The sequence below is a fragment of the Aethalodelphis obliquidens genome, unplaced genomic scaffold (assembly GCF_003676395.1).
Source record: "Aethalodelphis obliquidens isolate GAN/ISIS:26980383/991018 unplaced genomic scaffold, ASM367639v1 scaffold15, whole genome shotgun sequence".
In the NCBI taxonomy this organism is placed as follows: Eukaryota; Metazoa; Chordata; class Mammalia; order Artiodactyla; family Delphinidae; genus Aethalodelphis; species Aethalodelphis obliquidens.
This window is the reverse complement of record NW_020837959.1, coordinates 28475709-28490150: the sequence shown is the minus strand read 5'-3', so window position 1 is coordinate 28490150 and position 14442 is coordinate 28475709. Positions and strand designations below refer to the sequence as shown.

Here is a 14442-nt window from a genome sequence, read left to right as displayed (position 1 = left end):
GGAGGTGTGGGATGGAGAACCAGAAATGTTCATTCTCAGCAAGAAATCCAGGTTTCTGATGTATGTGTTCCTCAGGAAATGGGGGCTTAAGAGCTAGATGCATCGATTTTGGAGTTAGACCTACAGGGGTTTGTGTCCAGACTAAGTTACAGCTATGTGACTTGGGGACTTCACCTTTCTGGGTCTTGGTCTCCTCACCTGCAGAAAGAAACTCACGATACATACCTAGAGACCAGTGAGTATTAAGTAGACACTGTATTTAAAACATTTGGCTCAACACCTGGCACATGTCTACCAGTGCCAGCTCCACGCCCAGGCGTGCCCACATGGTGGGCGAGACGTCCCTCCCCTGCTCCCCCTCTGAGCCTCTGCGTGCCTCCACCAGAGCCCACCACCCAAGCACACATTATCTGCTTGCTACTCTGTGTCCTCCACTGGACTGAGGACAGAAACTGGCTATTGCTCATTTCCACATCCCTCTGCCTCACACATGTGTTCAGTACACATCATTTTTTTTTTTTTTTTAAGTTTTGGGAAGGATTTGTGACTTATTTGTTGCATGACCTTGGTCAGTTAATTTTAATTAATTAATTTTTTTATCTTTGCTGTGTTGCGTCTTCGTTTCTGTGCGAGGGCTTTCTCCAGTTGTGGCAAGCGGGGGGCCACTCTTCATCGCGGTGCGCAGGCCTCTCACTATGGCGGCCTCTTGTTGCACAGCACAGGCTCCAGACGTGCAGGCTCAGTAGTTGTGGCTCACGGGCCTAGTTGCTCCGCGGCATGTGGGATCCTCCCAGACCAGGGCTCGAACCCGTGTCCCCTGCATTAGCAGGCAGATTCTCAACCACTGCACCACCAGGGAAGCCCAGTACACATCATTTTTTAGGAACTGAACTTAATTTAACCAACTGCGTTTCCTATAGTGGAGTATAAAGTCTTTACGTAAAAGTACCTCCGGTTCTCATGTAGAAAGGAAGTGTGTGAATACAGAGTGAGTGAAGCATTGTTCTAACACTCTTCCCTTTAAAGTCTGTCACAGAAAGCTTTGCCAAAGTGATCCATGGCTTGAAAGTGGGACACCTGACAGATCGCGTTATCCAGAGGAGCAAGAGGATGATTCTGGATACCCTGGGTGTTGGGTTCCTGGGAACCAGTACAGAAGTGTTCCAAAAAGCCAGGGAATACAGTAAAGTAAGAAGCTCAATGTCTACTTTGGAGCTAAAAACCAAGTGTGCACATGCGCCTTTTTGTGAGGTGTACCCAGAAGCGCGCCCAGGGACGTGCGTTTGTGTTCTACTGCCCTACTCTTCATTTTAGAGATAGTGCTTTGTGTATACAGCATCGTTGTATATAGTTTTATGCTTTTCTATGCTTTATTACCTGAGTCTTAATATTCACCCACATCCTTTACTAAGTCACTATCTTAAGACCAGTCTTAATCTTAAGGCTAGCAAAATCTCAAAGTTGATTACTAGTCTGACTGAAAGCACATTTTTACCTGAGAGTCTTAGCGGCCATAGCCCCAGCCCATTTGTTCATGCAAAGACTTCAAGACTCTCTGGAGAAAAGCCTGGGCCAGCACCCTGAGCAGAGAGTAGGTGATTACGTGAGAGATGTAGCATCCACTCTCCAAAGAATATGCCTGGTCTATAGACGATGAGTCCACCTTTCCTAGTATTTATCCTCAAGGAGTAAATCAGAGTAAATTCAGACTTCATTCCTTGGTGCACTTATGGATCACGGTCTGGGACTGAGCAACAGCTTCTCCTCTCCCTTCCACAGAAAAAGTTATATATTCTTCTACAAGGAAGAAAGAAATCCAATGACTAGGGCTTCAGTCTAGCACAAAGGGCTCAATAAGAAGTATTAAAGTAATGCTTCTAAACATGAAGAACAACTCTTGAAATAGTGACTTGGCATGTTGGGTTCACACTCTGTGTCACTGACTGATACTCTTTTGTTTCAGATCTATAGTTCCAACGTATCCAGCACTGTTTGGGGCCAGCCAGACTTCAGGCTACCACCAACATATGCTGCTTTCGTTAACGGTGTGGCTGTAAGGAGATTTCCATGTCTTTGTAACTGTTCAACAATCAGAACAATTTCAGGGCCAGAAAATATCTCAGAAATTGCCCAGTTTCCACATCTTACTGATGAGATCACTGAAGTTCAGAGAAGTGAAGTGGCCTGCCCTCTCTCCTTGTAGTAATTTCAGTTTTCACGTTTTTACAGTGAATTGATGCTTTTCAAACAAATTGTGAAGTAGAGGAAATAAGATGGATGTATTTAGATAAAAATGCCCCTAAGGTATCTCAACTCTAAACTAAATATCCAGACTCAGTTCCTTGTCAGTTCTTTCTGTGGTGGGCAGTATCAGCTTCTATCCAGTAACCAGCCTTTCATTCATTCATTCATTCAACAGATACTTATTGAGAAAGAAACAATGGCCATAAGGTGTCTACATTTTCTGAACCGAAAATCAGCACTTCTCATCTGACAATTTTTATGCTTTTTCTGTGTGTCACGGGCAGTCTAAAAGATATAATTTGGACATGAATCTGTTGGGATTTCTGAGATATTTTTATGGTTTATGGGACAGTAGTTCAGAATATTGAAAGTCAAACCTAATGGTGCATCCCGAAGTAAGCATCCAGTAAGTAGGCGGTGGGAAAGGCACCAGCCACAACTAGTAGACAAAAATCTATCTTTAAATGAACTTCTGGTTATTACTATTTCGTATAAGGAGAAACCAAATGATTTTAAAATATAGCTTAATAGTTAAACTGGGTTCAAGAGTTCTTGCAACTTCTCCATAAGTTTGAAATTATTTATAATAAAAGGGTTCAAAAAATATGGCCTGATGTGGAATAAATGACATTAAACTTTTCATGTGACTTGTTTGAAAGGTGGAAGAGGGAGGGAGGGAGGAACAGCCACCTAATTCTACAGCTTTGTTTGTAAGGTAGATAAAGATCTTTCCAAGGGCTGTGGCACCTGAGTAAGAGCCAAGCTCCCTGCGGTTCACTAGCTGCTCCCAAGGTCGCACCTGATCTGGACAGAGGACAGCCTGTCTAGTGCCAAGTCATGTGATTAAGAATCGCAGCCAGGGCTTCCCTGGTGGCGCAGTGGTTGGGAGTCCGCCTGCCAATGCAGGGGACGCGGGTTTGTGCCCCGGTCCGGGAGGATCCCACATGCCGCGGAGCGGCTGGGCCTGTGAGCCGTGGCCGCTGAGCCTGCGCGTCCGGAGCCTGTGCTCCGCAACGGGAGAGGCCACAACAGTGAGAGGCCCGTGTACCGCAAAAAAAAAAAAAAAAAAAGAATCGCAGCCAGTTCATAGGTTTAATTTTCAGAGAATCAGATCTAAAATCTCACATCAAACAAGGTTATTATTGAACTAAACCCTGACTGGTCCAAAAGTCATTGCATTCGGGGAAATGCATTTAGGTTTTGGTTGTTGTTTATGTTTCTGTTCACATAGGTTCACTCAATGGATTTTGATGACACGTGGTACCCTGCCACCCACCCTTCTGGAGCTGTCCTTCCTGGCCTCATGGCTTTGTCAGAAGCCCTGCCTCCAAGTCCAAAGTGTTCTGGCCTTGACCTGCTGCTGGCTTTCAACGTTGGTATTGAAGTGCAAGGCCGATTAATGCATTTCTCCAAGGAAGCCAAGGACATACCAAAGAGGTATGGAGAAACTGTGCCTCATCGTGAGGCGGCCACATTCCCCTTCATCTGTTAGTCGTTATCTCTGTAGATCTTTCTGACATAGAGGTTGGCTCAGTTGAAGATGTTGACGTTAGTGCTGGCAGATAAGTCAACTCAACCAGTCACATATCAAACTGTACATCCATATACAAAGGTGTGACCTCAGAAGTACTAGTGAAAAGTCTCCTCTGGGTTTAGAGAGCCTATCAAGCAACGAGGACCATGCACTAAATTGGAGCCTCCCACCCCAGGATGATCATGTCATTCTGGCCTCTGTGGGTACTCTGAATATCCCTCATCTCATCTCAAAGCGGAGTCTACTTTGGTATTTGCTAGGGTCCTTCAGACTAATGGGAACATTCAGAATATCCTAAACCCGACTGCTCAATCCACAGATCAAAAATGGTCAAACGCTAACTGTATCATATGGTTCAATCGAATATTTATTTTGCCCCGCGGTCCAGCCTGCTGGGGGAGGAATAAATCGGAATACTGAGTGAACTTTCACGGTTTCTACAAGGCCCTCAATTGTTACAGTTATTTACACAGGCTTTCAGCACTCAACAACTTTTGCCTTTTGGCAATAATTGCAGAAGTACCATTTATAAATAATTTACTATGTCGGGCACTGTTGTAATCATGCGAATTCGTTCAAAACTCACAAAACCCTATGAAGTAGATACTATTATTATGACCATTTTATATAAGAGAAAACAGATACAGAGAAGTCGAATAACTTTTCCAAAACTCACACAGCTAATAAGAGGAAGAGCTGAGATTTGAACCTAGGCATTAGGGCTGCTCCATTAGCTAAGCTCCTGACCACTGTGCTATACTGCCCCCTGGGGGCTGAGGTTTGTAAGTCTCCAACTCTTGTGTTTTTTGTTTTTCAGATTCCATCCCCCCTCAGTGGTGGGAACTTTGGGTAGTGCTGCTGCGGCATCTAAGTTTTTGGGGCTCAGCATGACAGAGTGCCAAGAGGCCCTGGCTATTGCTGTTTCTCATGCTGGGGCACCCATGGCGAATGCCGCCACTCAGACCAAGCCTCTTCACGTCGGCAATGCCGCCAGGCATGGGCTAGAAGCTGCTTTTCTGGCAATGCTGGGTCTCCAGGGAAACAAACAGGTCTTGGACATGGAGTCAGGGTTTGGGGCCTTCTATGCCAACTATGCCCCCAAAATCCTTCCAGATGTAGATTCACACACTTGGCTGCTGGACCAGCAGGATGTGGCCTTCAAGCTTTTCCCTGCCCATCTGGCCACGCACTGGGTGGCAGACGCAGCTGCATCTGTGAGAAAACAGCTTGTAAGAGACAGAGCCCTGCTTCCCACTGACCACATGGAGAGAATTGTGCTTAGAATTCCAGATGTCCAGTATGTGAACAGGCCCTTCCCAGACTCGGAGCCTGAGGCCCGACACTCCTTCCAGTACGTGGTCTGCGCCATGCTGCTGGATGGTGCCATCACTGCCTCATCATTCCACAAACACCAGGTCAACAGGCCACGGGTAAGAGAGCTGCTCGGTAAGGTAGAGCTGGAGCACCCTCAGGACAACCTACCAAATTTCAACACCCTCTACTGCGAGATAAGTGTTGCCCTCAAGGATGGAGCCATCTTCACAGAGCGCTCTGATACCTTCTACGGTCACTGGAGGAAGCCTCTGAGCCAGAAAGACCTACAGGAAAAGTTCAGAGCCAATGCCTGCAGGATGCTGTCCTGCCACACTGTAGAAAGGCTTATAGAGATAGTAGAAAACCTAGAAGACCTGGAAGACTGCTCTGTGTTAACCGCACTTCTGAAAGAACCCTCTCCACCAGAGATAGTTTCAAAATCTCTCTAGCATTTAACAGTTCCATCATGCAACCTCTCCTGAGGCTTAACAACATCTAAATGACTTTATATTGGGGAAAATTCAATGCTTTGCTTTACAGAGCAAGGGTCTGTTCTTGGTCTGCCTGGGAATAAATGCAGCATGCTGAAGAGAGTCCAGACACAGAACTGGATATACATGGAAGAAGTCTTGTCCTGTAAATTTTGCAAGACAGTTCCAGTTACCTATAGCAAGATAATGGTGCAAGAAACACAGAGAAATTTATTTTATAAGCATTCATAAGGCTGAAATTCAGGTCACCTGTGATTTGCTTAATCTTTTCAGAGGAGTTATTTATGAACTTCAAGAGCCTCAAGGCTTGAGAGGGATTTGAACTTCTGCATACAACTTGCTGACAGAAGAAGGGCTCTGGTCTGTTGTGCCACCGATGGACTTCTTACACTATGGCTTATCAGAAGCCCTTCACAATGGAGGGGATGCCACTGGGTTTAAAATAAGGTCTTCATGGGTTCAAATCCTGCCTCTGCCATTGACTAGATGTGACCCTGGCCATGGTTCTGGATAACCCTCTACTTAAGTTTCTCTATCTTTAAAGCATAAATTAAAAACAGTCTAAAAAATAAAGCAGTTTGGCTCTAGAAGTCATGCTCTTAATCACTACAATAGATCACCTTTCATTACAAAAAAATTTTTGAGACAAATATCATGGATGTAGAGTCTGAGATGTAATAAAGAATGACAGCCAAAACATAGTATATATGTGGGTAGTCAGATATATATTAAACTGTATAAAGTAATAAAAATGTCTTGTGGGGTTAAAAACTGCAACATTAGCATTAAATACATATTTTATATATATATATATATATATATAAGCAGGGAGTTATTATAGTTAATGTATTCTAAATTCCTCATGTTGTTCAAGAAAAGGGCAACACTATTAACTCTAGACTTTGATTTGTAAGTATGTATGTTGACATTTCTAGGGTGACTTATAAAACAGCAGTGGAACGTATCACTTCAGGTTAATAGAGAGAGAAATATGGAATTAGGAAAAAAAATAATCCAAAGAAAGGTAAGAAAGGAGGGGGAAAAGAAATATAGAAAAGGCAGGACAGAAAGCACAATATAAAATGATAGGAGGGACTTCCCTGGTTGCTCAGTGGTTAAGAATCCACCTGCCAATGCAGGGGACATGGGTTCGATCCCTGGTCCAGGAATATCCCACATGCCGCAGAACAACTAAGCCCATGCACCACGGCTGCTGAGCCTGTGCTCTAGAGCCTGCGAGCCACGACTACTGAGCCTATGTGTCACAACTACTGAGGCCCACGCGCCTAGAGCCCGTGCTCCACAAGAGAAGCCACTGCAATGAGAAGCCTGCGCACTGCAATGAAGAGTGGGCCCCACTTGCCACAACTAGAGGGAGCCCGCACGCAGCAGCAAAGACCAAACACAGCCAAAAAATAATAAATTAATTAAATAAATAAATTTATTTAAAAATAAATAAATTTTAAAAATGATAGGAAAAATCCAAATATATATATATAATTATGAAGAGAGTAAATGAACTAAATGCTCCAGTTAAAAAACACAAAGACTATGAACACATTTTTAAATGTTTGTTTTATTAACACCTACTGTACATATCATTAATTCATCCATTTTACATTTTATGAGTTTTAGTAAATGTATAGAGTTGTGCAAATATCACTGAAATCCAGTTTTAGAATACTTCTATCACTTCCAAACATTCCTCAGGCCTGTTTGCAATCAATTCCCAATCTCCAGCCCTCAGCAGCCAATGATCTGCTTTCTATCTCTATAGTTTTGTCTTTTCCAACATTTCATATAAATGGAATCATACAATATATAGTCTTATGTGTCTGGCTCTTTCACTTAGCATAATAGTTTTAAGATTTTTCCACATATGTATCAGTACTTTATTCCCTTTCATTGCTAAGTAGCATTCCATTGTATGGATATACCACATTTGTTTACCCATTAATTAGTTAAAGAGCGGCCGGATTGTTTCCAGTTTGGGGCTATTATGAATAATGCTTCTATAAACACACACAAACATGTCTTTCCATGGATCTCTCGGGTTGATTCCTAGGAATGGGAATGCTGAGTCATTTGGTAAGTACATGTTTAACTTTAGTAAAACCTGTTTTCTATAAAGTAGTTCTATCATGTTACATTTCCACCAGCAATGTACAATGGTTCCAGTTTCTTCTTATCCTCACCAACCTTTGGAATTATCAGTCTTTATAATTTTAGCCAGTCAAGTGTGTGTATAATGGTATCTCATTTTGGTTTTAATTTGCATTTCCCTAATGACTAACTCTTGCCCATTTTTGCCTATTATTATGATTAGGTTGTCTTCTTATTGAGTTGTATGAGTTCATTTTATATTCTGGCCATAAGTTCTTGAACAGATATCTCTTTTGCAAATATTTTCTCCTAGTCTGTGGCTTGTCTTGCTGTGATTTTAATGGTCTCTCTCTCTCTCTTTTTTGTTTTTTGTTTTTTTTTTTTGCAGTACGCGGGCCTCTCACTGTCGTGGCCTCTCCCGTTGCGGAGCACAGGCTCCGGACGCACAGGCTCAGCGGCCATGGCTCACGGGCCCAGCTGCTCCGCGGCATGTGGGATCTTCCCGGACCGGGGCACAAACCTGTGTCCCCTGCCTCGGCAGGTGGACCAGGGAAGCCCTAATGGTCTCTTTTGAAGAACAGAAGTTTTAAATTTTGTTTAAGTCCATTTTGCTATTTTTTTAAAAAAATTTTTGTTCCTATTTCTGGTGTTATTAGAAGGATTTTTTTTTTTTTTTTTTTTTTGGTCTTGCCATGCAGCATGTGGGATATTAGTCTCCCAACCAGGGATTGAACCCACACCTGCTGTATTGGAAGATTGGAGATTTAACCACTGGACAGCCAGGGAAGTCCCTAGAAGGCATTTTTAAAATCCAGTTATATACTTTATTCAAGACACACAAGGATGTAGAAAAGTTGAAAGCAAAAAATACAGGGGAAATGTGGATGGAATATTAACAAAAGAAAGCTAGAATAAATAAATGTTAATATTAAACAAAAAAGAATTATTAGAAAAGAGATAATAATTAAAAATTCAAGTCACTAGGTAACTAAAATAATTCTAAACTTCCATGCATCTAAATACTATTAAACTGCAAGGAGAAACAGATAAATCCAACACTATAGTGAGAGAATTTTAACATTTCTCTCTTAGTAATTTATATTTCAAGGAAACCAAAAATAAATAGACTATATAAGATTTAAACACAATCAACATGTCTTATCTAATGGACATATAGAGGACTCTGTACTCAAAAACTAGAGAATTCACAATAATTTAAAAATCTCACAGAACATTTACAAAAATTGACCATATACTTAGGCATAAAGCAAGTCTCAACTTTTCAAAGCACTGGATCATCCAGATCATTTTCTGTAATCACAATGTAATCAAGTTAAAAATCAAAATTAAAAAGACAATTAGAAAAGCCTGAAGTGCTCAGTAATAAACATTCCTCTAAATAACTCTTGGGTCACAAAAGAAATTACAGAGAAAATTATAAAACATTTAGAACTAACCAATAACAAAAATACCACATATCAAAATATATAGAATGTAGCAGAAGCACTACTTAGAAATGGGTAGAATTTTTTACTGCTGGCTCTGTATTACATGGATTATATTGTTCCATAGGACACATCATGGTAACACTTATAAATTTGAACAAGGTTGATAAAAGAGGAGATAGAAGAGGTGGTTTCTACCGTGACCTTGAGATTAAATTTAATTATCCTATCTTGATACATTTCAGAAGTTTCTAGGGTCAAGATCTGAGGGCCATTAATAATATCCTCAGATAACCCCTGTTATAAACAAGACAACAAATCCCAAATAGAGTTATGCTAAGCCCATATCCACCAAATTGAGACTAACTGAATTACACTTTTGGCTCTTCCAAAAATGGAATCTTGAACCAGCAAATCAGGAATCTCTGATCAGCACTAGTTAGGTAATCTGCCTGATAGACCCCTGCCATCCCCTAAGGAAAGGAACCTTGCAATAACCAATTTGTTGTTTGTTTGTTTCTTTGTTTTGCCTAGTGTAGCTTCCTTGTTTCCACTCCCTTCTGCCTATAAAAGTCTTTCATTTTGCACAGCTCTTTAGATCCCCTTTCTACCTGCTAGATTGGGTACTGCATGATTCAAATCGATTTGTGCTCAACTAAACTCTTTAAAAAAAACCTTAAGCCTCAGTTTAACTTGTAACACCCCCAAAGCTTGCTTCGGACCAACAGCAGGTGTTGGGGAAGACAGTCTCTCCTGAGGGGGACAACAGCACTCAAGGTGACCTTGATATTGGCTATTATGCCCACTGAGTTAACTGAAGGCAGGAGAAAATATGGGGGGCTATGGGTCTGTAGAGAGAGCTCAAGGGTCCTCTTCACTGACAACCCTGCACACCACCCACCCCATCTTACCACATACAAATGATAGAGGAGAGAGAGAGAGAGAGAGATTGGCTCCCCACGTTCTTTTCTAGATGATTCCTTTCAAAAAGCTAGGGCCACAGTGCTGGTGGAGACTTTGGATGGAATGAGAGAGTTAAAGCTGAGCTAGCATCTCTTCCTTCCACGAGGCTGGGGAGCAAGGACAGCTTGTGAGCTATTCTATCCTGAGAAAGCCCAAGATGGGACTCCGGCAGCTCTGATCTGATGTCTAGGCATTGTGGCAAATGCTTGTTTCTTCCCTTCCTTTCCCTTGGGTACAACAATGAAGGATGCAGCTCAGCCCACTGTTAGTGTGATAGGCCCTGTGTGTAGGCAAATGAGTCCTCCACATGGATCAGGCCAGACGGCCAAGGAGAAAATCCACCATGAGACTCAGACAAAGGCTCTAGCTCACAGAGAGAGGTTTATTCCAGTTCCCTCTCTGTATTTCTGCATCCTCAGCACATACTCATGACCTTGAGCCAAAGTGCCTCAGTCTCCAGGCATACCTTTGCCCACTCTGGGGACCCCTGGTGCTCTAGCATATATCTGGGGGACCCCCAAGACCAGGCACATATTCGGGTGCATGCCAAAAGAACTCATGGGGCTCTGCATATAGCTGTGCTCATGGTTAAGATTTACTATAGTGAAAGGATACAGGATCCACAAGAGAATAAGATACAGGCAGAGTCTGGAGAAACTCCTGCATAGGCTTTCAACGCTCCCTCCCTCCAGGTTGAGGAGGGAGGTGAATGTGTTCCTTTCTCCAAGAGAGAAAAGTTCAGTAAAATGTGTTCAATGCAAACACAGGAGAGAATGCTCAACATCATAAATCATTAGAGAAATGCAAATCAAAACTACAATGAGATATCATCTCACACCAGTCAGAATGGCCATCATCGAAAAATCTAGAAACAATAAATGCTGGAGAGGGTGTGGAGAAAAGGGAACTCTCTTGCACTGCTGGTGGGAATGTGAATTGATACAGCCACTATGGAGAACAGTATGGAGGTTCCTTAAAAAACTACAAATAGAACTACCATATAACCCAGCAATCCCACTACTGGGCATATACCCTGAGAAAACCATAATTCAAAAAGAGTCATGTACCAAAATGTTCATTGCAGCTCTATTTACAATAGCCAGGAGATGGAAACTACCTAAGTGTCCATCATCAGATGAATGTTTAAAGAAGATGTGGCACATATATACAATGGAATATTACTCAGCCATAAAAAGAAACGAAATTGAGCTATTTGTAGGGAGGTGGATGGACCTAGAGTCTGTCATACAGAGTGAAGTAAGTCAGAAAGAGAAAGACAAATACCGTATGCTAACACATATATATGGAATTTAAGTAAAAAAGAAAAAATGTCATGAAGAACCTAGGGGTAAGACAGGAATAAAGGCACAGACCTACTAGAGGATGGACTTGAGGATATGGGGAGGGGGAAGGGTAAGCTGGGACGAAGTGAGAGAGTGGCATGGACATATATACACTACCAGCTGTAAAATAGATAGCTAGTGGGAAGCAGCCGCATAGCACAGGGAGATCAGCTCGGTGCTTTGTGACCACCTAAAGGGGTAGGATAGGGAGGGTGGGAGGGAGGGAGACACAAGAGGGAAGAGATATGGGAACATATGTATGTGTATAACTGATTCACTTTGTTATAAAGCAGAAACTAACACACCATTGTAAAGCAATTATACTCCAATGAAGATGTTAAAAAAAAAAAAAAGTGTTCAATGTTCCTGCCCTGGGAAGAGACTTACCACCCAAGGTTTTTATAAGCAGCTGGTCAGGAAGGCACCCTCTGCCCAGCAACAATGATAATTCCAAACTCCAAGAAGGAAAGCAGGTGTTCAGCATAATTCACATTGTTTGCACCGTCTAGGCAAAGTGGATCATTTTTATCAGTTAGGGAGTGGGTCAAGTGCCAAGTTCCCAGATGCCAGCCAAGTACCACCCCTGTAAAGCGGTCCTAATTAAGATAGTAGCCTCCAGCCTGCTATGTTCTCTCTTGTCTGCACAACTTGTCCCATCCTGAAATGCCTTCCATTCCTGTTCTTGTGGCTTTGTAGGGTAGAATAATGATACAGAAAAACTGGACATTGCCTCCACTTGAAGAACTGTCTCTGCCCTGTAGCACTTGAGGTCTATAAACGGTGTGTTTTATCATTGCATTAACTAAAACTGATATCTCCAGTAGGCTTAGAGCTGCCACAGACCAAAGAGCTGTAATCATTTTAACCCAGGCATTTAAAATGAGAATGTGAGTTTAAAGGGAATTTTTATATGTTATAACCAATTTACTTTGAAGTCCTATCTAAAAAATATCTCAGACAGATAAGTCCCGTATGAAAACTGGGCCCGCCTTAAGGTCTGTGATAGTTTATGTAGGGGAACCTCTTTGGGGATGTGAAGTAAATGGTGGGTGTCCATTCAATTCAACAAATGTGTACTGAAGGCTTAATATGCGCCAGAGGATGTTCTTGGCGCAGGTGATTAGAGCAGTGAACAAAATAGGCAAAAACCCCTTACAACCGTGAGCTTACAACCTAGAGTGAGTACAGAGACAAGCAACAGGACAAAGAAAGTGCTCTGTACCTCTTCTGGGCCAGCTGTGCTTCCTTCGTTCCTCCCCTGGTGGGAATGTGAGTTTCTGGAGCCTGAGTTGGGTTCAGGGACCAGGGAGCCCAATGCATGTGAGTGAATAGCCCCAGTTCTTCCTGGGAGAATATAGTCTGTGACAACAAAGGAACTGTAGGGGTGTATCTTCCTTGTCAATTCTGGCACGACTGCCCTGCATGGAGCAAAGCTACAGGGAACTGAAGGAAGGAGGAAACATCATGACCAGATGCACTGTTTTCCTTCCAGGAGAGCTGCACACGTGTGTGCGGGCACCCACCATGGTGTGGGGTCTCTTCCCACCACTGAAATCTATCTGCAGCACTGCAGTTTTTATTATGCACTAGTGAAATTGCCCTATTATTCCTCTCTTCTCCTACCCTACATTTTAAAAAGTAGCTTAGTGATAGTTCACAGAAAGTGACCATTCAGAAGGCATCCAAAGCAGGTGTTTCAGAAGCCACTACTCTGGCTCCTGATGAAACCCTGCCCAGCAGTTGACAGCTGCACAGCACATTAAAAGAATGTATGATGCTTCAAGTGTCATGGCTTTATCTGAATCAGACAGAACAGAATAAATACCTTCACAGAAATAATGAAAATTTGTCTAGTCGCCAAGTTCAGTTGCTAATGCAGATATCTACACTCAGATATCGTTGTCTCACTTAAAAAATTCTCCCTGCTCTTTGTTGTAGTTAATTCTAAAAACAAGTCAACCCACTCCAGTTACGGCTGGTGCCCATATAGAAGCCAACCTGGAGGTTCAGTAAAAAGCCTTTGCGATGGCCCAATGCCCAACTGTTTAAAACACAGCATGAAAGTATTGCTTCCGACTTTAACAAATGAAAAATAAAAATGACAAGGTGCTTGTCTAGAAACCACGGATATCTGGATAATTCAATGACAGTTATTTCATCATTGAGTCACGATCCCATTGAAAGCACCTATCATCAAGTGGTAAAATGTGTAATTCAATTGGTTGGAGCTCAACTATTTTTACTTGAACAATTTCTTCCAAAGACTGTGAAGTATCACTTTTCAAATACATTATAAAGTACTCCCCACATCATTTTCCCCATTCCATCACGATTTTCACGCGAGGGGCCATGCCACAAAGGCACATGTCTGCACCATCTCATTGGTAGTATCCTGGCAGGATTCCCTCACATCCCCATAGCTGTGTTTGCATCTAGGCTTCTGGGTGGCAGTGGCTGGGTCTGCATCAGCAAACCTATCAGAAGAGGAGCTCTAACTGAGGGGGAGAAAATGTTTCTTAGGCACCTGACAGCATGACTGTGAAGAGAGTTAAAATTATCAGCTCACACCAGCCTCTCAAACACTACAATATTTGGAACAAAAGCTCACAAGCACTGTGCACATAAGAAATCTGTTCCAACATGAGGCTTCATTGAAATACCCAGTTAGTAAGAGAAAGGAAGGCTATATGGACTAGGGTCAAGAGGAAATAATTCAAGTAAGCACAATTGGATCCATGTAGCTGAATGACATCATACAAGAGAACTGCTACATTGAAACTGTTTCCTTACAGACTAAGCCAGAGTATTTTGTAAGAATACATCTTCTCGATGGTTCAATGCCACCTGGTCTTATCACTTTAAACCACAGCCCCTTGCCATGGCCGCCCCGACCTTAAGGCCAATCACCAAATACTGCAGCCCCATCATGAAAGATACTTTGTTAAGCTATTAGAAAAGCAGTCACACATATTCATCTGGAAGGAGGGAAACAGGAGAGTGCTTAC

The 14442-nt window shown here is 42.4% G+C and overlaps 1 protein-coding gene across 1 annotated transcript; it reads left to right on the top strand.

The window, feature by feature from the left end:
- Window positions 1–1013: 1013 nt before the first annotated feature.
- On the top strand, window positions 1014–6349 carry ACOD1 (aconitate decarboxylase 1). Its single transcript, XM_027116052.1, has 4 exons — window positions 1014–1188; window positions 1964–2053; window positions 3476–3681; window positions 4596–6349. The coding sequence occupies exons 1-4, from the start codon at window positions 1111–1113 to the stop codon at window positions 5539–5541; spliced, it is 1320 nt and encodes a 439-aa protein (XP_026971853.1). The 5' UTR covers window positions 1014–1110; the 3' UTR covers window positions 5542–6349.
- The last annotated feature ends 8093 nt before the right edge of the window (window positions 6350–14442 follow it).